Source organism: Rhinolophus ferrumequinum, chromosome 2 (genome assembly GCF_004115265.2).
Source record: "Rhinolophus ferrumequinum isolate MPI-CBG mRhiFer1 chromosome 2, mRhiFer1_v1.p, whole genome shotgun sequence".
NCBI lineage: Eukaryota > Metazoa > Chordata > Mammalia > Chiroptera > Rhinolophidae > Rhinolophus > Rhinolophus ferrumequinum.
In genome coordinates this window covers 102,298,435-102,326,174 of record NC_046285.1, presented here as the reverse complement: position 1 = coordinate 102,326,174, position 27,740 = coordinate 102,298,435, and the positions used below count along the sequence as shown (strand labels likewise).

General features: G+C 38.5%; 1 protein-coding gene across 9 annotated transcripts in view; it reads right to left on the bottom strand.

Annotated features, from left to right (window-relative positions):
• The window catches only part of TTC3 (tetratricopeptide repeat domain 3), a 106,511-nt gene that overhangs the window by 49,085 nt on the left and 29,686 nt on the right, over nt 1-27,740 (bottom strand). For all 9 annotated transcript variants that reach the window (XM_033131439.1, XM_033131490.1, XM_033131438.1 and 6 more), the window contains 12 exons: nt 25,805-25,859; nt 17,582-17,744; nt 16,604-16,649; nt 15,776-15,896; nt 14,575-14,638; nt 11,271-11,331; nt 8,412-8,496; nt 8,027-8,161; nt 6,942-7,022; nt 5,153-5,265; nt 3,112-3,232; nt 894-1,016 (listed from right to left, as the gene is read on the bottom strand). In XM_033131439.1, the coding sequence (XP_032987330.1) occupies nt 894-1,016; nt 3,112-3,232; nt 5,153-5,265; nt 6,942-7,022; nt 8,027-8,161; nt 8,412-8,496; nt 11,271-11,331; nt 14,575-14,638; nt 15,776-15,896; nt 16,604-16,649; nt 17,582-17,744; nt 25,805-25,859 (1,168 nt within the window). The remainder of the gene's footprint in view (nt 1-893; nt 1,017-3,111; nt 3,233-5,152; nt 5,266-6,941; nt 7,023-8,026; nt 8,162-8,411; nt 8,497-11,270; nt 11,332-14,574; nt 14,639-15,775; nt 15,897-16,603; nt 16,650-17,581; nt 17,745-25,804; nt 25,860-27,740) is intronic.

The following is a 27,740-nucleotide window of genomic DNA, read 5'->3' as shown; positions in this document are numbered from 1 at the left end:
TCAAGAGAGAGCTGTTTACATTCACCTGGCGGAATAACTAGATACCACATTTCTGTGTGGGGGGACAATACTTCTGTACCCCAGAATGCCTAGTGGAGAGATACAGAGCTTGACTGACACATTCATTTCCCAAGCTGAGAGCTGCATTATCCTTTACAATGTGTTGAATATTTTATAAACACTATTTCATCTGATCTACGGTGGGCAGCTATTATTTTCTTGAATAAACTAAGGCCCAGTAACTTATGCACTCAATTAAGTGCCAGACTTGGTCTCAAACTTAGGCCCCTGAGCACTTACACAGTGATCACGTGGCCTTTAGACTCTTGGGCCCAAATTTTACAAGAGATGAGAATTGCAACAAATCAAACACCCTCATTTTGTTTCCTGTGCTCCTGTGAGAAGGCAGTTATGTGACACAGTGGCTAGAAAGGGGGAATGGAATTAGCTGGCCTGCCTTCTCACGTCATTCACCACCCTGCCCTCAGTGTCTATTTCAGTGGCTCTGGGATCCCATATGAGATGATGCAAACCTAAAGAAGTTCATGGAAAGGGCTGGACAACAGGACATAAAGCTGCTGGCAAGCCAGAGAACTCGGGTGCCTCCAATGACAGAATTTGTTCGGAATTCATTTTAAGGTACAACTGTGCAAGTTAATGTCCCAGTGTACACGGGGGCTCGTCAACGGTATTCAAGCAGTAGTTCGCTGTCATCAGAAGTGTCTGGATGCTGATGGTAACCACTTTGAGCACCTCTTTTAATTGCAGAAGTCAAATGTGACTTGTATTCATTTTTTGTTATCAGTATATATTGAGTATTACAATTTTAATACAGTTTTCCTTTCTTAAAATGTGTATACATTTTATTGGCACCCTCTGTATTCATTATTTACCTTAAAATCTGGATCCGTTATGTAGATCTGGATTTTGGAATATCCATGGCACTTCTGATAGCAACAAATGGCATCTGGCACTGGAGGGAACCTGCATTCTTCAATAAATTTCTCTAACAGCATCTAAAACAAAAATAAACAAAAATGATATTCCTACAACACTAGTAAAAATGCTTGTGATTTCAATAACCTTTGCCATCAAAATATTTTCAGCATAGGAATGACGTTTTTCAGCCAAGAACAAACTACATACCACTTTTAAACTTTTTCCTTCTAGAAGGAGGCTGATACAGAGACATGTCAACAGATAATGATGGGGGAAATAAAGGATGGAAGAAAAAATTTTCTGAATTTCAAAGTCAGAATCAAAATCTTATCCTGTGTTATAGTCATGAAACCTCATTTCACATTATGTAGCTCTTAGACATCTCCGTTAAGCAGAGGGAGTCCAACCTGGTGGAATAACCCTTAGGACTCGATTGTTCTCCTCCTTCCCAATGTCACTTCCCCTGGGGCCCTACCACTCTCATTCATCTACCTCCCGGAGCACGCACTCCAGCGCTCGCTCATTCCCCACGATTATCCCACCGCTACTGAAGCTCCCAAGACTCATGCCATGCTTCCAGTGTTTCTCTTGTTATCAGTAGTTCTTATGTTTCCATTTCAATCAAGTATAAAGAGATGAAAACCCAACAATCCCTGTTTTTGTTTTTTATACCAGCTTCAGGTGAGATATAATTCACAAACCACACAATTCACACACTGAAAGTGTGTAGTTCAGTAGTTTTAGTATATTCACAAAGTTGTACAACCATCACCACTATCTAAATTTAGAACCTTTTCATCTCAACAAGAAAACTAACATCCACCCATCAGCAGTGACCCCATTTTCCCTAACCCCTAGGCCCTGATGACCAGCGATCTACTCTCTATCTCCATATACAGATTTGTTCTGGACACTTCATGTAAATGGAATCACACACTACGTGCCTTTGTGACTGTCTTCTTTTACTGAGCACAATGTTCTCAAGGGTCATCCACATTGTACAGCCTATCAGTGCTTCATTTTTTTTATGACCAGTAATATTCAGTTGTATGAAAAGACCACATTTCATTTAACCACTCACCAGCCAATGGACACTGAACGCTGTTTCCACTTTTTGGCTATTAGGAATAATGCTGCTATGTACATTCGTATACAAGCTTTTGTGAGAACATGTTTGTTTTCTTTCTATCCATATATCTAGGCAAGGAACTGCTGCGTCATAGGAGATCTCATTCTTTAACCCACTGAGGAACTGCCAGACTGTCTTTCATGGCAGCAGCACCACTTTCCATGCCCAGCAACACTGGCATATGAGGGTTCTGACTTCCCCACATCCTTGTCAACCCTTATTACTGTCTGCCTTTTTTATTACAACCGCCCTCAGGGTGTAAAGTGATATCTCATTATGGCTTTCATTTGCATTTCTGACAGCTAACGTTGAACACCTTTCACATGTTGATGGGCTATTTGTGTAATTTCTTGGCAGATATGTCTACTCAGATCTTTTGGATACTTTTCAATTAGATCAGTTGTCTTTTTATTATTGAGTTGTAAGAACTGACCACTGTGCTTTTATAAGCTTCAGTCAAAAAGCAAGTTCTGAGTACATGCAGGGTACACCACAAGCAAAGGCCTACCACAGTCAATTCATACATAATTTAGTCTTTCCAAGACTAGCTAAGCAGCTCACGCTTCTGGATATAAGACAAAATGTCTGTTCTCTGAGTCTTCAAGTACCACCTCAATAACTGTAGTAACTGATGAAACAACAATGCTACCCCTTTCTCTAGGGACAACCAATAAAGCATGCTGCTCACCAACACACACTCGAAGCCAGAAGGCCTACATTCAAATCCTAGCTCCATTTCCTTGCGGTTTGCCCTTGAGCTCAACACTTAACCTCTCTAAACTTCCTCTTCGTCATCTGTAAAATGGGAGTAACCATAGTAGTCATCTTGTAGGGCTGACGTAGGATTAAAGGTAATGAGATATGGACGGTGGGTGACAGGCGCATAGAAAATATTTAAGGAAGCTGATGATTCTCCCTAAAGGGGAAATGCATGTGCGGGGCTCAGGACAGACTGCTCCTACCTCTTGTCTTCTGATACCTGCGCCACCAGTACAGATGGGCTCTCAGAGTTAGCAAGACGCTCGCTACACAAATAAAGTTACCTTTATTTTCCCTGGCTGCGTCTCTTCAATAACCACATTACTTGTGGGCCAAGTTAACACTCCAGGAAGACGACAAATCAAGGTTCTTGCTTTCTCGAAGTGATTAAGAGCTTCCAGAAATCTAGTAATAATTATGAAGAAATAAGGTATTAAAGATGTGACATGAATTTTCATTCCCCACAACAAAAGTCTGAGATTTCAAGCTGATTAGTAAGAGTACATTTGATAAATCACTGCATGGAAACATTCAATGTAACCTATGTATTTTTTTAAAAAACCAAGGCAGTATTCTTGTCTGATTATTAAAAGTAATATATATTAAACACAAACCTGCCTGGATACTGGCTTTATTACAGTAGGTGCACACTAGTCCTTTTAAAGCTGTAATTTATTTAAGATTTCTAACAATTGAAACAGAAAACTGAACAATTTGGTTGTTCCACTTTCATTTGCCTCATTTAGTAAGCTAATTAAAGTAGATTCTTTAAACTTGATTCTATTAGGTCATCTATAGTAAAAACTGTCCTGCTGAAAAAATTTCAAGGAGATCATGTATTCTGGACATCTTTCTCCAACCATAAAGCAGTGAATTATTTTAACAGAATAAATATGTATATGAAATTTTAAACTATTAATATAAATATGAAATGTTTTAATCTAATTTGATTTATGGTTAAAAAAAATAATGTCAACACATTCCCACAATCCATTCAATAAAAGTATACTAAGATAGTGAATTATAAAGTTAACCAAGTCCTTATTCTTCTCTTCAGACTAGAGAAGAAAGGGTTTTCCTGCTTTCTCCAATCTTGAAATGATTTCCTATTTTAAGAACTTATTTTCGCTTGAGGTGCTGCAGCACCATCCACTAGACAGCTATAAACTAGATAGCAAGACTTTAAACCACAAACTGCCCATTACAATAGGAAAAACAGCACGTTAGACATTGAACTTTATGTGATATTATTTTGAAATTAAAATTTAAATGTCTTTCAACATGGCAAAGACTTTTGCATTTACCACAATCCCAATGACTTTACACATTTATGTTATTTTCCTAGACCTTGTAAATATCTGCATGTGACCACTGCATTAAACAGGTATGTCCTAGACAATTTATGTTAAACTCTGAAGTTAAATGCATTTGCTATTGCTATACAGATGATTGTTAAATCCTTACTTCTCCTGTGTCTATCTAATTCATAATATAGTTTAGCCTGGCCAGACAGTAACTTCAGGAAGTAGAAGACCTTTCTTAAATCTTTAAAAATCTATAAAGGAGGTTCTAGGCACACTCTAAGATTGGGTTCTCAAGAATACCAATGGTCTGATAAAATTTCCCCTAAAAAGTAAGATGAAAAATTAAAGATTAAATTATAAGTGATATCCAATTATTCAACAATTATTCCTTCATAAATAAATCTACCATACCTACCATCACACTGGGTACAAGTGGCAGGAATAGGGAGATTTTTTTTTTTTTTTACCTCAAATCATAATCCTGTTCCCTAAGGTTCATACAGCAATTTGGGGAGATAAGACATGAAACATTTAGGGAACAGCTACGTTCTGAACTTTGAGTAAGCATTCCAACTCTAATATAAATTCAGAGAAGAGATTTTTATTCCTAACTCATGATGTCTTCTTTGAACACATATGTACCTTGTATTAAAACCACCTTCATTCATGTTTTTTTGGAAAATAGGGATTTCACCAAAAAATTATACGATCAGACTTGTAAAGCATTAATTTATATCAATCCAGTCACCATTTATAAATGACATATATCAAAATGTAAAATATAAAATCCTTTGTGTCAATTACTGAATTTCTTATTAGATTCAAAATTAGAAAGCATTAGGAACTGAATTGATTGCCCTTAGTTTAATATTGACACTGAACGCCAGTCCTCAAAGAAAACACAATTAGAACGTGTGCCACAGAGAAGGTATCAAAATAATTCCAGAAAACGGATCCTCATCACACCAGACTTTGAATGAGTTACCAGCCTCGAGCGTAAAGTAGTGTGGTTTCTACTAACCTGTTTTTTTTCAAGTATACTTTTCCAATTCCACAGTAGGCCAAGCAATCAAGTCCCTCGTTGGGGTAATGTTCAATCATCCTCTTAAACTGGTTTTCAGCTTCAGATAATTCCTTCAATAAGAACAATTATCACTTATGCACACACACAAAAATGCTGGAAGAGATTTTACCTGACGGTTGATTCTTCTTGTCTAAAATTTCTATGACAGGATTACACCTTCTGCAATTCCATTTTTTTAGCAATTGCATAAATTTTTACTATGGATACTCACAACCAAAGTGATCCAGCTCCAGAAGGAAAAGTTCACACAGAACACATCAACCAACAACCAAATGAACATTTACTAACACACTCAGGGACCCAGGGTGCTGGCTAATGCTCCATGGTGTGACTTCATGGGGAAAAGACTGGTTTGCACACAAACACACCTTAACATCTAACCAGGTGAGCACTGCTCCCTTGGGAGCTCAGGCATGCCAGTGGTGTCACCATGTTTCGTGGCATCTGACAAATGCTTTATCTTAAAAGTACCTGTGTAGTAACAGCTTTATAGAGCTCAGAGGACATCCTTTGAATATTCTCAACTGTGGAAACCTCTGTGCTTTCAATGAATTTTGTTTTGGAAAAAATACTAAAGACATTTGGCTCTACACAACACTGATAATCCCACTGTGGGTGAAAAAGATGTCAGTACAAAATGGAGTTTATAAGAAGCTTTGAGGCCAGTTCCAAAGGAGGCATTCCAAAAAAGTTTTAGGTAAGGGCTGTACTGGAGTAAACACACTGCTTCCTTCTGGGGCTATTCTGAATGATAAAGTTCTTTTAAAGTTCCAAGTTCTATCATACATGTGTGTTTGTTTTCATCAGTCTCACTAATTTCAGAGTAAATCACAAATGAAATAAACTATCTCTTCAATTCAATACAACAAAACATGAGATATTTATTATTACTCTGCCAAGAATAAAAGAATTGAGAGCATGAAGTCCTGTCTACAACAATCTACTAGAAAACAGACAGGCCTTAATGGAAGGCATTCAGCTGTCACATCAGGAACAAGGAAAGAAGCATGTCACAAGGAAAATGAACCGCAGGCACTGTGGACCACTAGGAGAGTGAACATAAAAGATGACTTGATCCTTATTAGGTAGCAATTAAGGTTAAGCCTTCATCTAGCCAAGAAAGCGTGGAGCGCAAGTTGGCAGAAAGGACATATTACACCTGAGGTAATTCTGGAGCCATTCCAACCTTTATGGAAAACTCAAAACCATGGAAAGCAAAGTATAACTAGTGGTTATGAGAAGCCAGCACTCTAGAAAATAATAACATACCCAAGTACTCACCACTCAGAACTAAGAGATATTTACAGTATCATTTTTACTTTAGTTTTTTTTTTTTTTTAAATAAAACAAAGTTGAACTCCCTTTCTTAACTTCCCTAGGCACATTCCTTCCTTCCATCACTAAATGCAACCATTATCTTAAATTTGATGTAAGGCTAGTTTGTGTTTTTTCACTTTTACAAGACACGCAGATAGCCATAAACAATACATACTATTGTACTATGTTTCCCAAATGGTTGTCTGACATAGCTTTTTTCTAATGGGAACACAAGCTAAACTTTCTGTCTTTCCATAGACAATGTAAACTAAATTAAACTTAGACATTTCAGAAAATATCACCAAGAAAGCACACAGAAGGAAATAAACCAAAATGAGAAAACTATTTTTAATCTATCTTCTAAAATCAACACACTTAAATTGTTCATTATTTCTGTGACCAGTCTTACCTCAGGCTGTCCTATTCCGAGGAGCGAGATGGCCAGGCCGTAGACGACTAAGACATAGTTAATCATGGCGAGGTTCAATTGCTGTCAAAAGAAATGTTCCAGTTAAAAATCTGAAAACGAGGGGCTGGCCGGTGGCTCAGGCGGTTGGAGCTCCATGCTCCTAACTCCGAAGGCTGCCGGTTCGATTCCCACATGGGCCAGTGGGCTCTCAACCACAAGGTTGCCGGTTCAACTCCTCGACTCCCGCAAGGGATGGTGGGCTCCGCCCCCTGCAACTAAAGATTGAACACGGCACCTTGAGCTGAGCTGCCACTGAGCTCCCGGATGGCTCAGTTGGTTGGAGCGCATCCTCTCAACCACAAGGTTGCCAGTTCAATTCCTCAACTCCCACAAGGGATGGTGAGCTGTGCCCCCTGCAACTAGCAACGGCAACTGGACTTGGAGCTGAGCTGCGCCCTTCACAACTAAGACTGAAAGGACAACAACTTGACTTGGAAAAAAAAGGCCTGGAAGTACACACTGTTCCCCAATAAAGTCCTGTTCCCCTTCCCCAATACAATCTTTAAAAAAAAAAAATCTGAACACGATTCTGCCCCACTGGCACCACACCAACCCCTCAGCCACAGCTGAAAAGGGGACAAAGTCTCACTGATCGCTATGACTGGGTAAAGGCCAGACAGAATTTAAAAATATGTTTTGCAAACATGCATTGCTATCAAGTATTTACAACACAGACTTGCCACCTCAGAGTTCTTGGAAGACATGGTTCTTAGTGGACTACAATAACTGCAGTCATTTTCTTTTGCATGTAAGTGGGTACTAGCAACCGATTAAGACATTGGCTCTCTTACAACTTTGCCCGAACTATTTCTTCACCTAGCTAATACTTTCCTTCCAGATGAAAAAAAGATGTGACTAAAGTGAGTTCAAGTCTTTGATTTAGTACTTTCATGAGACAAAAAGCCAGGAGTTTAACAAACACCAACTAGAAAGCAAGAACATCTCAACCCGGCCCGAGTGCAACCCTCAGGCCGAATGGGGCACCCTCTTCTGGCCACCTGGAGGACCGAGCCTGGCCACCTCACCTGGATTTTTTGAGGATCCAACCCGTTGAGCAGCTCTGTGAAGGCCTGGGCGGCACTGCGGCAACGCTGCTCCAACAGCGCCATGTAACCGTCCTGGATTAGGCTCCGCAGCATTTTCATTATATTAGCAAAATCCTGCAGAACAAAGCCTCCAGTTAACTCTCTGGGAAGCAAGCAACTCTGCACTGTCACCTATTAGGTAAATCTCTGGTCCACATAATGAAAAAGTGAGTATCTATATTCCTGAGAGTTTGGTTTCTTAGCAGTCAGACATTAAATTATATGTCCGTAACTAAAATCATAAAAAAAGAAATCTTAGCTCTTTGTATGATTAGACTCAATTCACGTGAAAAATGTTGTGTTCAGGGTTTGCCTTTCCCTTTACCTGGTGTGCAGCTCTGGAAGATTTAGAAAACTGTTTCTCCAAGATGTTTTTCAAATCTGCTGGTAAACTCCCTTGTGAACTAGAACTAAAAGAGAAAAGTGCTGCTTTGAATTATTTTAAAATAAAACTGTCCTGCTTATAAAGAGAAAAAATGTATATTTACTGAAGCTCATTTTACACACTGAATAAATGGAGAGTCACAAGTTCCTGAAGAGAAGTATTTCCATGATGCCGATTCCCCCCCAAATTAATCTCTAAATCCAATGAAATCTCAATAAAAATTGCTACAAAATTAGAGGTGGAGGGGGACCAGATGAATTGATTACAAAGATATGGAAAAACAGCTTTTCAAAAAAAAATATTCTTAGGCACTGATCATTCAAAAGTTCTTACAAATCTATAGCTATCAAAAACAACCTAGTGCTGAAACAAGAAATGTGCAATGAACACTAAAAGGTGCTCCATCTCATGGGAAAACCTAAGAAGAGGATATATCCATTCTGGAAGGTCTGACTCCCAATGCTGGTGAAGGTAACAAAGATTCAGGCACTCTAGCCGGTGTTTTCTGAGACCAAATGTGTGGCGTTTTAAACACCAAATAGCTGTCATTTTTCCACACCAATTCTCCAACACCAACTAAGTGTCTAATAATTCAGTGCCATTTGACACCAACTCTGGAGTCAATGCAGGCCCCACAGGTGAAAAGAGTCAGTCCCACAAGACTCCCTCACTTCAGAGCAGCCACAGCAGAGTACCCAGGCTGACTACAAATTCAGGAGTTCCCATGACTCCTTTCAGGTTCAACACTTCCCTAGCATGACTCACAGAACTCATGAAAGCATTTTATTTATTATTACCAGTTTCTTATAAAGGATAGAACTCAGGAAAAGCCCAACGGAAGAGATACGTGGGAAAGTTTGGGGGCAGTGGGATGACACACAGCTTTCACGCCAGCCCAGAGTGGGCCACCTTCCCAGCCTCTCAATGTGCTCATCTACCCAGAAGCTCCCTGAGTCCCGATGTCTAGAGGATTTTATCGAGGTTTCATCACATAGGCACGAAGGATTCAATTACTGGCCAGTGGAGACTGAACTCAATTTCCAGCCCCCTTCCGGAACTCTTCAGAGATCAGGGGTGGGGCTGAAAGTTCAAACCCTGCACTCACGTACTTGGTCCTTCTGGTGACCAGCCCCAATCCTGAAGGTAGAGTCACTTCATTAGTATAAACTCAGATAGGGTGGCTAGGGGCTCATGAATAACAGCCATTCTTACCACTCATCCCTCAGGAAATTCCAAGAGTTTTAGAAGCTCTGTGCCAGGAACTGGGGTCAAAGACCTATCTATCTATCGATCGATCAATCGATCCATCTATCGCTCTATCTATCTTATTATACTGCATTCTCTCTAAACAATGCTCATTTTATGGGAGGACAATTTGACAGTATTTATCCAAGTTAAAATTACACATCCCCTTTGACAGAGCAATTTGACTCTAGAAATTTCTTTAAATATACATGTATACTATGAAATATTCTGCAGCCATGAAAATGAAGCATGAAGCTCTCCATGGTCTGACACGGGAAGATACACAAGATATTTTGAAAGAGATAAAAGCAAGTTGTAGGCCAGACTGGTTCTAACACCAATGAAAATGACAGTGATACCAATAATGATAGTTCAAGGGTACTGAGCATCTACCATATGCCAAAGTGCTAAGTGTTTTCCGGGTTGTCCCATTTAGTCATCACATAACCCCATAACCCCATATTCAAATAAGAGGACTTCTATTTGAAAACAGAAACGAAAAGTCAGGAAAATAACTTTACCTTTAACGAAACAGATTAAAATAATAACTATGCATTCAAAGGAAAATCATATATTTGGTTTTGGTTACTTCTGGGGGGAGGTGCAAGGAGGAAGACTCAGGATTTTTCTACCAAATAACAGAACAACATAATATTCCACACCCTTGCTTTGTATTTAACTTCTAAAAAACAATCTTTTTTTTTAAACGGGGCTCTACTCATTTCTTGTAATGCTTTGATATTCAAATCACTCTCCTGAAGCACCTACCAAAAAAAAAAAAAAATCAGCCTTAAGATATGAAGAAGAGAAAACTGACAATTGGTATAACTGCCAAAGACTCTGCAGTTTCTCCAGCATCACTTGCATTAACTTCATGAACTTCTGTATCTATTGTAATATTTACAAGTTCACTTTGCAGTCAATCTCTATCTTTGTAGGTCATGGGGGGTTAACTCTATAGGCAGATGGCAAGAGTCCCTCCTGTTAATTTTGGCAGTGCGGGGGGATGTTTGGTAGAACTAATTTTGTAAGTTGTCAGTTCATTAATAAAAACTTTCCTCTAATGATAATCACTCAAAAGGGCCTCTGATTATACACATAACACATGCCTGTGTGTGCAGAATAAGTTGCCAGATGGCCAGGAAATCGGTAACAGCGAGTTCCTAAAGGAAGCCACGAGCGAAGAATGCAGTCGAGGTGAACGAAATAAGGTGAACGGGGAAGGAGACTAATTTTCACTTCATACTTCTCTGAATAGTCTTTCCTCTTATGAGCATGTATTTTGGAATTAAAAAATTAATACTAACATATATCATATTATATGACTTTCAGAAATTAGTATTAACATCCCAAATTCATAATCCGCTAGCCTAAAACGACCCTCTCCTAAAGATATTCCTTTGATATTGGAAAGGGATTTCAGAACCACTATACTACACCTATGTAAAGGTAGCCACTACTTGAAAGAGATTTTTTTCCCTCCCTTTTTTCCTAGGGAGGAGGACATGAGAGGGAAAACAAAAACAAAAAAAAAACCTTAGATAAAAAACATACCTGAACTTCTCCAATTCATTGTTTCGGGATTTTTGTTTTCCTTTATGTTTTGGAGGCTGACCTGTGAATACAAAAGTATTTGTTCCTGAAATCTGTACACACACAAAAAAATCTAGAGGCTTGAAAGTTTAATAATAAGAAATATGTACATTGTATAAGAAAGCAAAGGAAGGAACATTGTATGTTAATGTAACTACCAACAGGTAAGCCAAAAAAGAAGCCACTGAATATGTTTTTCTATGTATGCCGTAAAATTATTATAAATATAAGTTATAATGATTATTATCATTTAGGCCGATAGTAGATACAGAGAGATAGAGGCCACAGTTCCTATTCTCAGGTAGTTTATAATCAGATGGGAAGAAAAGAGGGTCACCACAGTAAACAGCAATCGCCATTAAGAAGAAAAGAAGATCCCAGGTAAGAAAAAGCAAAAGGAGTTCGTCATCACCAAACCAGTGTTACAAGAAAGGCTAAAGGGACTTCTTTAAGAAGGGAAAAAAAAAAAGTCAAAAATACGAATACTAAACTGGCAGTAACTACATATCTATCAGTAATTACTTTAAATGTAAATGCATTAAGTGCAGACATAGGAGGGCTGAATGGAGAAGAATACAAGACCCTTACAAATGCTGCCTACCAGAGACATACTTCAGATCAAAAGACACACAGAGACTGAAAGTAAAGGGATGGGTAAAGATACTTCATGCAAATGGGAACAAAAAAACAGAGCTGGGGTAGCAACACTTATACCAGACAAAATACACTTCAAAACAAAGGCTATAATAATAGACAAAAAAGGACCCAGCAATTCCACTTCTTAGTATTTATCCAAAGAAATCCAAAACACTAATTAAAATATATATATATATATATATATATATATATATATATATATATATATATATATATCTACGTTCACTGCAGCATTATTTATAATAGCAAGAATAGCAACCTAAGTGTCCATTGAATTGATGAATGGATCAAGAAGATGCGGTACATTCAACAATGGTATATTACTCGGCCATAAAAAAGGATGAAATCTCACCATCTGCAACAATACGTATGGATCTACAGGGTATTACATTAAGTGAAATAAGTCCATCAGAGAAAGACAAATCATTTTAAGTATGACTTCACTTCTATGTGGAATCTCAAAAACAAAATAAACCAACTAACAAAACAGAAACAAACTCACAGATACAGAGAACATTTTGATGGTTGCCTGGTGTGGGGGGAAAATGGGTGAAAAGGGAGAGGGATTAAGAAGCACAAATTGCCAGTTATAAAAACAGTCACAGGGATGTAAAGTACAGCCCAGGGAATGCAGTCACTAATGTAATAACTATATGTGGTGTCAGATGGGTACTCCACTTATCAGAGTGATCACTGCGTAAGTTATATAAATGTCTCATCACTATGTTGAGGACACCTGAAACTAATATAACACTATGTCAACTGTAATTGAAAAATAAAAAATTATTTTAAAAAAAGAAGATTAATTCCATAGTAACTGCTCTTATAACTCAGAGAAAGGAGAAATCACTTAGGCTGGAGTGGCTGGAAAAAGTTAGTGCAGATATAGCATTTGTGTCTAAATTTTAAGAACAAGCAGGATCTGGAGAGAATGAGTCAAACTCAGGAATGAAGTTCACTTTAAGCCTGTGTGACCTGGCAAGTTTGGTTAAGGACACAAGTGGAAAGGGGCTGGAAAAGCAGGGGCGGGGAGAAGGGGTCCAGGCCTGGTGCTTCTGCTTCTCCAGCTCATGAGCTCAGCCTTTACCCAACGGGCAGGAGTGGGGAGGCACTGCACACTTCTGAGCAGGGAGTGACATGCGCCAAGTTGGTAGAAGAGAGCACAGCAGTACGGATGGGTGTATTTGATGGAAGCTTTGGGAAAAGATGGCAGTAGTAGCAAGTCAGAGCCTATGTATCAAGAGGGGATAAGAGCCTGGGCTGGTTTGGGTGGCCTCAGAAAACAAGAGGCTTCTAAAAAGGTAGAACAATTCAATTAATAGCTTGATTTCTGCTGTGTGACCTAAGGCAAAACTACTTAACCCTAACCCTGGAACCTCAATTTTTTTCAACTGAATGTAGATGCTGAAGTGTAGACAGTAGTTAAATTATTTATTTAAACGTACTGTTTGATAATAATTGCCTAAGAAATAGCAATAAATTAAAAAGCTGTTTTCAAAAAAAAAAAAGTTTTATCCTCAAAGATTTTTCACATGCTATTAGAGTTACATCAGGTAAGCCAATCACCTTAGTCTCCCCTCTCTGTAATTCTGCTAATGTGCTACACAAATGGAAATGCCCAGTACTAAGAGTTGGATATATGGCACTGAAGCCTAAGAGAAGATAGACTTGCAGGAAGCAAAAGGCTGCCAGGAGCAAAAACACTGAAAACAAAAGAACCAATACACGAGAGATAGGAAAAGAGGGCAACAGGATCACTAACCAGAAGGCCAAGAATCTCACTGTAAGAACCCTGGAAGGAGCACACGACAGCTTGACATAAATAACTTATGCGTAACAATCGTTTGTCATCAAGAATATCTGTATTTTCTTAAACTCTGTTTTAAAACGCTGGAAAGCATATAATCCACTTTAGAATGATTTCCATCAAAATCTGGCAGTATGAAGAGAGACAGAAATCCATGAAGCATGGAAATTCGCTTCTTTTCCCAATGATGTCAAGCCACTGAGGTCCTGCTGTCTCCATGTTTACTAGATGTGTAAATAAACATATGCACTCAGCACATACAATTTAAAATAAACTAGTATCAGCCTAAAGCATCCATTCTCAACAGGGGTGACATCACCCCCAATACTCCCAACAGGGTGAAAACTGGTTAGTGGGAGATGAAAAAATTTAACCTCTTTTTTATATATAAAGCAGAGATATACATACAGTACATAAACTGGTAAACAGTATCTGTGGCATTAAATTTCATGGGAAGAGGACGATTAGAAAAAAAAGTCTAAAAAGGCTCCTTGGCTGGGGGAAGATAATGAAACAAAATTTGAAAAAGCACTGGCCTAATGGAAATTAGGTAGCAGACCAAGAAGAGCTTCATCTTTCCTTTGCATTACTCTGGAGTTCCAAAAACTAAATTTATCAACAATACGAAAAGACTGAGCGTGGATCTCAAATAAATATTCAGTGCTGTCTTAACACTGAGGCATTGTAAAGTAAAAGGAGAACAAAAGGAAATATAAATGAGGTTTGTGCCAATTTTCAGGCATAGAAGTTTAGGCAACACTGCATTAACTCAGCAACAATTGACGTAAGAAAAAAACTCACCTGAGGGTGGTAGAAATTCAGGATGACAGTCACAATCGTCTACCTTCAAAGCTTCATCTACCGCCTACCCAGGAAAATGCAATTAGTGACACTCTCAAAAAAAACAAAAACCACAGACACAAAAAACAACAGCTATGAAGAATCCAATAGCTAAATAATAAAATAGACTAGGACAGAATTTATCCAAGCACCTAAAATACCTAGGCGGTTAAGCTTAAATGAATAAACAAACAAAATGATAAATGATAATGATTATGTTATGACAAATTCTGAAATGACAATTCTATTTCTGTCACCTAGCATGATGCCCGACAGGGCAGTTGTTCAGTAAGTGTCTGTATAAATTAATACTACCACATCTTTCCTTATGCTCCTCTCCCTAACTGAATACAGCCTCTTTGAGATTTTCATTACTAACAATAAAGAACTATACAGTGGGTTGGAAAAGTTCCCTCCAAAGCCTACTACCCATCTAAACACAATTTTCCTTGTTCCCCTCAAACACTGGGGAGAAACATAAACGTGGACTTGGTGGTACCTGCTGACTTTTGAGTACACTCAAGTTCAGAGAAAAATCCCCAATACAGATTATCTGGGGCACGGATGACGGTGCGAGGCTGGCAGCCTGGAGGTGCGCTAAGAAACCACCAGATCGAGGTTTGGCTGAGCACAGCAATGAATCAAGGGCTGGGGAAACACCTGGACAGAGACGGGGCTGGGTGTCCCCCAGGCCCAGCACAGCACAAACTGGATGGGTCGGCTGGTGCAGGGCCAGGCAGCCAAGTAGATTGCAAAAAAAGAAAAGGGAGGAAAGAAACAAATCCAAAGCATTGTCAGGGGTGGGGTAACGTGGCTACCAGACCCCAACTGTCACTCATTCTCAGGTGACTGATTGAGAGACATGTAAAGGGAAGCCATACAGAGAATTATCTTAGGGTAAAACGAAATTCAGAAGAAAATATTTTGAAAACACACATAAGGGATTTCAAAAGAAATTCTGTGATGAAATATTATCTTTATGTAGTTGTAAGAGGTCACTGAATTATTTATTAAAAAGACAGAAACGTTTTCTTGATATTGACAGGAAAAAAAAAGGTTCGTTATCACCAAGATATTAGTTCCCATTATCACCAAAATATCATTATAAAAATATGAGGTTATACTTGAAATAATTTTAATTTCTGTTTTTAACTGAACTTACCTTTAGATTATGATTACCACCGTTTGCCATTTCGTGATTAGTTTTTCTGGAATCTTTTTCGGTCTCCACAAAGTTAAGTGAAGTTCTAAACGCAGGTGCTGATAGACTAGGTGTGGAGGCCCTGAGTGGGGATAAAAAGAACAACTATTTTATTTTTATTGATTAGTGTGCATTTTTAACAAGTTAACCTTCAAGCAAACAGGTGTTAGCAAGCATAGCCTTTTTCCTTGAAAGCAAGATTGCTTTTAAATGGATCTCTACCTCTGAGACTGGGCTTTATATGTAAATATTATTTTTAATTTGGTATTAAAACTCAAACTAGATAAAGAACAGTTCAAGAAATGTATTCTGGTTTCTATTAAAATACGTAAGTCTCTCTTACGTTTTTTAAATTTAAATTTAACAGCTTCAATTTAAATTTAAATTTAAATGTTTTAAATTTAACAGCTTCAATATCTTAGGTACCCACAGCATGTGGGGGGAAAGCTTAATCGATTTTCATTGCTGCTCTCTGCTGCCAGGACCCTGCTGGCCAAAACTGGCCCCATTCAAACACAGTAACGTCCCATTAACATTTCACCCCTCTTTTCCCACTATCTCCAATATCTACATATGCAAATGCTCAGGAAAACAGTCAGCTAAACAAATCCTGCAATCCACAGGTCACTGATCCTTCCCAGGAACACTTCAAAAACCACCTATCTCCATCTATCTCCAACTTTATTGTGGTTCCTATTAGCTACTAAAGCATCAAATACAGAGATTCTTAAAATCACAGGGCAAAGCCACGCTAAGTAGCAGTTACTGACTGGACTGAGAGTTACTCACCTGCTTTCGTAAAAGGCTCTAATTGGATGCCTCGTTGGTGTTCGGCCTATAAAAATCAACCACACACGCACACAGTGATCAGTGCATTGGCAACACATGTTTTAAAAGATTTTCAAATTTCCTTTAAGCTGACAGTGAGCACATCACATTCAGAGAACTGAAATATAAACCTAAACAATTTTGTATTTCTAGATGTTTTTAGTTTTATGACCATGTCAACAAAATGTTACACAGACCTTATGTGACATCCCATTAGATGTGGTCATTGACTAAATGCAGCAATATATTAATGTGATTCAGAGATGGTACCTGTCTTCAAGGAGCTCACAATCTTATAATCACGTTATGTTGGATGACAACATCTGCTAGTGAAACAGAACCACTCAGCTCAGCTTCATAAGACACTAAATACCCAAAGAAGAAAAAACGGGAAAGACCTATACACGGAAAGCATACAGTGGGGGAATTTCAGGCATTGGACAAAGCAAAATGACTTAGAGAAAACAAGGACAGAACGAAAATCTAGAATTCCTGGCCTGGATAGCTGATTTCTGATATGTGTGTCATACATACATATGCATATGTATAGATACATGCATATATATACATGCCACAAACTTGGTGCAAAAACATCAAACAACTCTATTGATGGAGAAAATTTTAAAACAATTTTGTTTCAAAAAGGATTTGCTTCATTCAAAATTTCAGGAAGGCATATTTTTCTACAAAAGAATAAATAATAATTTGTTGCTGAATGTTTCAAATAAAAATACAAATCATTTATGAATACCTAATGGAATATAACACTAATGTAATTCTATACAGATAGAAATGGAAAAAAGTGATCTGATCAAGATAACAAAGTAAGTACAAATCATCTGAGAATTGATTAATGGTCCTTCGTTAATCCAAGAAATCCATCTTCAAAAGTTTTAAAGGGAATTTGACTATAATCAAAAAGAATCTTAGGTGAAATACCTTGCAGGTCTTCTATTTGTTTTTGTAACTTTACATGCTGCTGAATTAGATCCTTGATTCCCTCAGGGTCATTTTTACAGAGTTTTTGAGCTTTAATGTTTGCTTGCAGGGCCCAGTCATATTCCCCCAGCATAGAAAGAGCAGCACAATAACGATAATGACCCTGTTCCAAAAAGATAAATTTAATTTTTCTCAAAAATATGCTTAAGTTAAAGAAAATAGATAAGGAAAAATATTTTGCTTGAAATCTGATTAACTACTTAAAATGTTAAGATTAGAACCCTATGAATGAAAAATAAAAAAAATATTAATCCCTCTCATGAAATAAAATTACCTAAACAAGGTAAGTGCAAAGTTATGTATGAATAGTACTCATAATAATTTTTAACACCTGACTAGAGATCAGTATTTTTCCTTAAGAGATTTTTGTACACCCCAAATTAAAAAAATTCAACCTTTATTATATTTTACTAGTAAAGAATGAAATATAATCTTTATGCCAAATAAAGTATAAAAATCATTCATTATAAATAACTTATTTTTTCCACAATACATTAAGGCAGTAATAATAGTCTCTAAGTCATTACATTCCCTACACTTTGGAAATCAAAAGAATTGTAGAGCTGGAAGGAACAGTCAACTTTTATAGCAATTTTCCAACCCCTCTGACGAGCACGCAGACAGATAAGGGGTAAATCTAGTCTAGATCTCCCATCCATCTCTCCCTTCATCAGCTTTTAAATATTTTATCTCTAAGTGTAGTTCTTGGCTTTAAGAAAAGGTCCAAAAACCACTGATTTACTCTTCATTCTGATGATCGGGGTTTTTTTATTGTTCTGTTTTGTTTTTGCTACAGAACCACAGTCCTGGCTGGCCCCACTGATGTATTCTGGGAAATCTATGTCAAGCGTGAACATTTTCACCTAGAAAGCTAATATTACCAAACCTGGGCTCACTCACCAACCTCTCTTCTAGTTACTCACCGACCAAACTCCCATCTGAGCCACGGTACCTCCACTTGAGAAGTGACCTCCAAGTGGAAAGACTAGACGCTGGCCTGCCACACTTACTCAGAGGCAAACCCAAGAACCCTGACCTTATAACTCTGAGTCCAGGGTTCCTTCTTCTTCACTACACACTTTACAAAGAACATTCTGATTCTACGAGAGAATAGGAAATCGGAAGTGAAGTGACCCTTCAAAGGAAGTGGGCTGTTCTCTAAGAGGAGCCAGAAACAACCATAAGGACCCTTGTTTACGCAGGTTTGATGCCATACAGCCCTGTTCAGGTGCCCCAACCCAGCCTGAGTTCTGCAGCACTCTTTATTTAGCCAGACTATTTAGGCTCAGATCACGACCCAATTCAGACTGCATTTCAACTCTGCTTTTCCTCAAAAGGCATAAGAAGATAAAGAGCTCAAAACCAAGATCCTATCCCCCAGCTGTACGACAACTTCAAAATTTAGATAACTGCATTAAAAAAAAGAAAAAAACCAAAAAAATCACAGCATAGGAAATTATGATAGATTATAAATCACATCTGCTTACATTTGTAAAAAACACACTTTATTTCTTTCTCTTTTCCCTCCACGTTTCTCATCTTTTACTGGGTCCTTTCCCCTAAATTCTACAAAACCCCGTATAATTTCTATCAGTTGAGAAAGGAGTTTATTCAGATCTCTTTGCTGAAGTTGTTTGAATGAAGCTTAAAGGTATTTCAGAGTTTCTTGAACCCCATCACAACAGAAAGTTTTGCTCTTCTTTGACACTATCTCATTCTCTGTCACATATATAAAAATTCCCTGTTGTTCACCTGTCCAGCATCCCCTCCTTTTGGGGGGCTACCATGTCCCTTCTCCACATCGTAATGGCAGAACTGTCAACTCTAGTGCCCTATCTCAACAACGGACACTAGGGTAGAAACACAGCTGTGGCCCAGGAGACTGGCCACTCGAAATGCACCATTTCTCAGGTCATAGTGATTGATCCACAGGTGGGCATATGGCTCAATCTGAGTACCGTGTTTCCCCGAAAATAAGACCGGGTCTTATATTCATTTTTGCTCCAAAAGATGCATTAGAGCTGACTGTCCGGCTAGGAATTATTTTCAGGGAAACACAGTTAAGTCTGAGGCATTCTTCAAGTACACTAGTATACAGATACTAAAATAGGTTCTCTCTCCACTAGAATGAACAGTTATTAAGGATATCGGTTTGGGGCTCCCACTACAGGGTAAGTCTTTTTCAAAATGAAGCCAAGAGAGCCTATACTCTAATTACTACTCTGGTCAAGATGGAGTAATAGGGATTAGATTTACCCTCTTGCCTAAAACAATTAAGGACAAAATACATGAAATAAAGATTTGCAGGACACTACATATCAGGCAACAAAAGACAGTGACGATCCCTGGCAGATGAGAAAACACACAGTAAGTCCTATGTCTGCTCCAGCTTACCAAATGGAGAATTTCTAAGCCATGGCACAGGGAGAGGAACCCAGGCAGAGACCCACAGCTTAGTTAAGAAGGCAGAGCAGGGAGTCCAGGAAAGCCAAGGCAGCTCAAGTCCACAGGGCAGAGGGCAGAGAGGTCACTGCACAGAGAACTCCAGAGATCTTCAGGGGGTTCCCCTTGAGTCCTCAGCTAAGTACTAGTCGTGACCTGCAAGTGTGGCAACTACTCAATCCAGGGAAAGACCACCTGAAAAGCTAATAGCACTCGCACAGGGTCGGGAATAATTCCTGTTCCCACCAACCAGAGTGAAAAACATCATAATCATGGAGTACTAAGAGAGAACTCAAAGGACTTCTGCCTCAGTCGTGGAGAAAAAGTTAGCCCTACACCAAATACTATGGTGCCATCTAACAAAGCTTAAGATAAGACTCCAAAGAATTAAACTGTTTCTAAGTAACTTCACTGCATCACAAACCAAAGCTCAAAAATATTCACAGATGATTAAAAAAAAATTTACAGAAATACCAAAATATCAGGTAAAAGTCACAATGTCTGGCATCCAATTAAAAGTTACTAGGTGTGCAAAAAAGGAAAATGTGATCTATAACAAAGAGAAAAACCAATCAACTGAAAACAATCCATAAATGACACAGATGATAGAATTAGTAGACAAGGCCATTAAAACAGTTATTATTAATATATTCCATATGTTCAAGAAGTTAAAAGAAAGATTGAACATATTAAGTAAAGACACGAAATATCTAAGAAAAACTCAAAGTGAAATTCTAGAGATGAAAGCTACAGCATTTAAGATGAAAAATATACTGGATGAAAATAAACACAGATTAGACATTACAGAAGAAAAGATCAGTGAACTTGAGAACACAGCAATAGAACGTAGGTAAAATGAAACACAGAAAAGACAGAAAATGAAGCTAACAAACAGGGAAGCACAACTGAGAAACAACGAAGAAAAGCATGCACACATCTAGCCTAAAGCAAATCCCTACAATTTTCAATTACATGAGCCAATAAATTCCCTTTTCTACTTAAGCCAAATCTGAATTAGGTTTTGTCACTTGCAAACAAGCGAGTCCAAAGATACCCCTAAAAATTAAAAGGTTCTTGAGGACATTTGTGAGGCTATTGATTTGTATCCTGTATAATAACACCAAAAGGTAATGCACTCAGAAATGTCAAGATACATGTGTTGACTCTATCATAAAAATTCTCACTCTTTACAATACAATGACTCGCCCTCTCTGAAGCCTGAAAGCATGTTTAGGACAATGGACAATGTGCTAGTCTTCTCCGTCCTGAAAGAAGAAAACATGGCCCACCCTCACACAAAAGTCTACAGAGTACGTTCCTGTACAGGCTTATATTCTAAAGGCATGCCTCAATAGACTCAGGCTCATTATTAATTCTAAAATAAAAGGATTCTTATAAAAGTGAAAAATGTACCTTGCAACAGTCTACTTTTGCTTTTGGAATTTAAACCATCCTTCGGTGAGCATTCCTTTCTGGTAAAATAAAATGAAAACTGACCTAGATATACAGTTACCATATATTTCTTAATACTTACTAAGAGTTGTATTTTTCACATATACAAATATTTTTGCAATCATCATAAAATGTCCCAATTAAAAAAACCCAAAAAAACAGTAACCACAAAGTCAACTCATCTTGGACAAAGAAGAGAAGGCAATACAATGGAGCAAAGACAGTCTTTTCAACAAATGATACTGGAACAAATGGTTATCTACACGTAAAAAGAATGAATCTAGATTTTACACCTTCCACAAAAAGTAACTCAAAATGGGTCATAGACCTAAACGTAAAATGCAGAACTATAAAACCCCTAGAAGATAACAGGGGAAAACCTAGATGACCTTGGATTTGGTGATGACTTTTTCGATGCAACACCAAAGGCATGATCCATGAAAGACTTAAGTGATTAGCTGAACTTGATTAAAATTAAAACTTTCTGCTCTGTGAAAGACAATGTTGAGAAAATCAGAAGACAAGTCACAGCTCAGGAGAAAATATTTGGAAAAGAAACATCTGATAAAGGACTGTTACCCAAAATATACAAAGAACTCTTAAAATTCAACAATAACAAACAACTGATTAAAAAATGGGCCAAAGACCTTAGCAGAGACCTCATCAAAGAAGATATACAGGGAGTGGCAAGTAAGCATATGAAAAGATGCTCCACATCACATGTCATCAGGGAAATGCAAATTAAAACAAGGAGATACCACTACACATCCATTAGAATAGCCGAAACTCAGGACACGGACAACACCAAATGCTGGTGAGAATTTGGAACAGGAATTCTCCTTCATTGTTGGTGGGTGGGAAGGCAAAATGGTGCAGCCACTCTGGAACAGTCTGGCAGTTTCTTAAAAAAACTAAATATACTCTTATCATATGACCCAGCAATCACATTCTTTGTTATTTACCCAAAGGAGTTGAAAAGATATTCACACAAAAACCTGCACGTGGTGGATATTTATAGCAGCTTTATTTGTCACTGCCAAAACTTGGAAGCAAGATGTCGTTTATTAGGAGAATGGGTAAATAAACTGTAGTACATCCAGACAATGGAGTATTTATTCAGCACTAACAAGATACAGTTATCAAGCCATGAAAAGACATGGAGGAAACTTAGATGCTTATTACTAAGTGAAAGACGCCAATGTGAGAAGGTTACACACTGATTCCACTATGAGATATTCTGGAACAGATAAAACCATGGAGACAGTAAAAAGATGAATGGTTGCCAGGGGGTGGGGGGGAAGGATGGATACACAGATCAGAGGATTCTTAGGGCAGTGAAAACACTCCGTGTTAACCATAACAGTGGATACACGTCATTATACGCTTGTCCAGACCCACAGAATGTACAACACTTAGGCAGTGAACCCTAAAATAAACTGTGGACTTTGGGTGATTATGATGTATCCGCGTAGCTTCATCAATTTTCACAAATGCACCAGTCTGTTGGGGGCTGCTGATAATGGAGGAGGGTATGGGTGTGGGGGACAAGGGGTTTATGGGAAATCTCTGTACCTTCCTCTTAAGTTTGCTGTGAACCTAAAACTCCTCTAAAAAAACAAAGTCTTAAAAAAAAAAAAAAGAGTAAACAGTTTATGTTTGATAAATTCCGCCAGGAATAAACATTCTAAGTTGATAAGAGATTGAAAAGCAAAAAGTATCTCTGGAAATTGGTATCACGGCCTGGGTTTCAGTAGTTAGAATTCTATCACCCATTCATTCTGTAAATATTTACAGAGCACCTGCCAAAGGCCAGGTTCAGAGACCAGCAAAGACTGTTTTAAGCACAATGATGATTCGTAATGAAAATAGTTACAAACTGTTTGGTCTTTTACTTGTAATGACACCTTGCAAAAGTCACTATGCCTTTCTGGGACTCAATTTCTTCATTTGTAAAATGAGGTTATTTAAAAAATGACCCCGAAACTTGGATGCAGAAGTCTACCCGGGGAATTTTACAATCCTCAGGTTCTAATACACTCTGAGACCACCTGAATCACAATTTGGAGGCTCTAAAATTCTATGATTCTACTCACTCTGGTTTTAAAAAACAAATTATGTAAATCTAGGAATGAAGTCTGGAACGTGTTATCTTTTTGTGTCTTAATGAAGCTCTACTTGAAAAAAATATTCAGATATTTTTATGATTTGGGAATATATAAATATAATAAACACCTAGAATTAACTGTTAACAGTTTGTTACGTTTGCTTCATTTTTTTTTAATGAAAGAAATAAAACTGCAAATCTGACTGAAATCTCCTTTGTACCTCTCTAATCTTTCCTTCTCTCACTGCCCACAAGTAAACACTATCAAGAGGTGACGGGTATTTTTCTAGCCTATATTGTGATTTTCACTGCTTTGTGCATTCAACACTTTTTTAAATTTATAAATGGTGATAAGCCAGTTAATTCATTTCTACTGCAATCTAGTATTCAATTCATTCATTCACTAAGTCAGCAAATATTTACCAGTGAGTGCCTGCTGTGTGCCAGGTGGCTGATCACAGTCCGGATTCCATGAACCCAACAAAGAAACCTGCCCTAGTGGCGCTCGTATTGTACTGAAGGCAACAATAAACAACAAGCCTTAAATAGTATCCACAGGATGTGCAGTGATGATAAATGCGCAGAGGAAATCAAGTAAAGCAGGGAAGGAGGACAGCACATGTAGAAACGGGCAGGTTTGGCATTTTCGTAATGTGGCCAGAGAAGGTTTCACTGAGAAGACTTCAATGAACAACGGAAGGAAACAAGGGAGCTACCGTGCTTCCTGAAAATAAGACCTACCCCGAAAATAAGCCCCTGTTAAGATCGTCAGCCAGACGGACGCATTTAGTACATTATGACAATGTTCCAGAAGAAGACATGACTGTATCTGAATAAATGCAGACTGTTGTACATGAAAACACAAGACATCCCCTGAAAATATGCCCTAATGCATCTTTTGGAGCAAAAATTAATATAAGACCCGGTCTTATTTTCGGGGAAACATGGTAGCTCATGCTCTGGCATTCTATGCTAATTCCAGGCAGGGGGAAGAACAAGTACAAACTGGAAGTGGGCCTGGCGTGTTTAAGGAACAGTGAGGCGGCCAGCACTGAGTGGAGAAGGGAGAAGGGAGAGAAGGGAAAGAGCAGCAGGACAGAGGTAGGAGAAATAGTGGATGTTCCAGACAGGGGACAGATCAGACAGAGCACAGCAGTGACTGATCAAGTGAAAGTCCCGCTCATCCACTGCTTTATTAGCCAACAGTGAGGCTCTGCAGTCCTCTGCCATTAAAGCAAGGCTGCAATGACTCTGTCGGGCGTGCACACACTGAGAATCAGGTCATCACGGCCTGTGCACCGGACAGCGCTCTCCCAGGTGTCTCTCACCAATGCACACCCCACCGATTTCCCGAGGGTTCCTGTCAGTACAGACTCACCAATACTCCGCACTACTGGTCTCTTTAATTTTTACCAATCTGAAGTACCCCGACGGTATCACATTGTTTTATTTACTCATGTACATGGGGCGGGGGCTCTGCTTGGAGGCTTTCTATTCTGCTCTCTTGGTTTCGTTTTTCTCTCTCTGTACAATTTTAATTACTAGGAAACATAGCTTAGTGTATTCCTATTGCCCATCCGGGATTCCTCCTCTGTGAAATGCTTGTTTTGTGGCCCATTTCTACTGGGTTTCTGATTTCAGTTCTTAGCATATTCTGGATATAAATCCTATCAGTTATACATGTTATATATGCAACAAATTATCTCCTCCCACACTACAAGTTCATTCATAGTGTTTTGACATACAGAAGTTTTTAAGCGTGATATACTCAAATGTATCCCACTCATTTGTGCATTGTGTGTTATTCAAGAAATACTTTCCCATTTCAAGGTTATAAAGACCATCTCCCACAGTTCCTTCTCAGTTTCAAGTTTCCTGTTTCAGTTAGGTCTTTAATCCATCCAGAGTGTGCAGGTGTTGCTAACTCCACTGCTCAGGTATTCTCAAGGACCCCACAATTCCTGTGGACCACCTGTGCCCCTCGGACACCCGCCGCCTCTCACTGCTGTGTTACGTCTCCTTTCTGATTACGGGACTGAAGAGTCCCCAACACGTTCTTCAGCTCTGCTTATTTTATCCTGCATTTTTACACACACCCCATAAACTGATTTTTCACAAAGTTATATGGCATAATCCGCCCAATGTAAATGATAAAAGAAACCTACCTTTGTCCAATTGTTCTTCAGAATAATGGCTCTCTTTCCATCACCAAGTGCATTTCTAAAAAGAAAAACGAAAAATAAAATATTCATATTTCTCCTTTAATAAAGGTATATATTGCGTTTCTATTTGTACTTTCTGAATTTCCCATATAGAACCTGGTTAAAAAATAATTTTTTAATTTTAAAAAATCCATAGAATCCATAGGAAATTTGGAAAATACAGAAAAGTAAAACAAAGGGAAAAAGCTATCCAGAGTCACAATCACAACAACTCAGGAATAACGACTTTTAATAGTTCTGGGGTATTTCCTGCATATATCTAACCTACATCTTAATCCATGCCTAATTTCCTGTCATTATTTGTAGGTTTTATTTGTGGCACTATTTTTGCAGGTCAGCAAGACTTCTGATCTCCAAAAACACAACTCCCAGATCGTTCACACAACACCTCCGCTAGGCCTCAGAGGACAGAGCATGAAAGCGTGGCCATGGGACGGAGGTAAATCCAACTCGGTCACTTACTCTCCTGGGGGCTGCTAGGAAGTTCTTAACCTCTCTGGGCCTGCTTTCTCATCTATAAAACAGGGACACTAATTCTGTTCTTCCTCTTTTGAGGTAGAGCCTACATCAAATACTACGTTAAAAAGGTACTTTGTAAACTGTCAAGTACTAACCGATCCAACAGCTAGTCTGTCTTCTGCCTTACCTCCCTTCTCTGATCTCCTCTATCCCAGCCCAGACACCCACCACTGCCCTCCTCTCGCCCCAGAACTTATCACCACTCAAAACTGTTCAAACTCCAAAATCACTACTTCGGCCATCCCACCCTCCCAACCTAGCTGCGTCCATCTTACTTGTTCAACTAGTCCTACTGTCTCCTCAGGGTGCCCAACTCACAGACTTACCTAATTTCTTTTTTTTACTTCCTTATTTATCTAGTTTGAGATTCGCTGGTTCAGCATTTCATATTCAGATGCATACTAATTCTTTATACTCCTTTGTCCCTATCTTTACATCTGGCTCTATGGCAAAACTCCAACTCTGGATCAATCCCACTTTCTGCTTTCTCCCTGCCTGTAACTAGGGAGCCAAGTGTTTATGCAGAAAACTACACAGCAGAGTATACGGCTAGCACTATCATTCAGTCAAGGGGACTTCGAATGATGTTAAGCCATCACTCTAGGTTAAATCATTCTCTAACTTTGTAAAATGATCATTTCAAATCGTGTGTCCTTTCCTCAAACTTCAACTCTCTTCTCTCTTAGCAGATGATCTTTGCCTCTAGTAAACTGGAGCATTAAAGAGAACTCTCTCAATTTCCTACCAAACACACAGACAAACCTGTATCTGGCCCTACCTTTTCTCCTTTACAATAAAAGTGTTCCTCCTCTTCCTTATATGGCCAATTTCTCCACCTGTGCCATATAATTCCTCCATTCTTAAAACATCAAAATTTTTTATGGTGAAATATACATAACATACAATTTACCATTTGAACCATTTCAAATGTATACTTGAGTGGCATTAAGTACATTCACATTGTTGTATAACTGCCCATCAACTTTTAATATGCTCAGATCTCTCTCATCTTGAAAAAACGATAAAAATGTCTTAAGCAAACACGATTGGTCGCCTACCCAACAGCTATCCCCTGCGCTACCTGGTTACTAGACTTTTGTTGTGAGAGGTCTCCCTCTCTATTACAAGATTTAGAGATAATTCCTAAGTAGTTGAAGTCAATCATGACAACGGCCACTCTTCTTCCCACTAATTGGCTTAGGCGTAGTCATGTGACCCAATGCTGGCCAATGAGACCTGGGGGGACTTATCACTTAAAAAGAAATTACAAGGAAAAACAAACTTGGTAACTTACATTACCAAATAACACTATCTACTAAGAGGCTACATATTTTTTTAAAAAAGAAAAAGCTATCTAGAG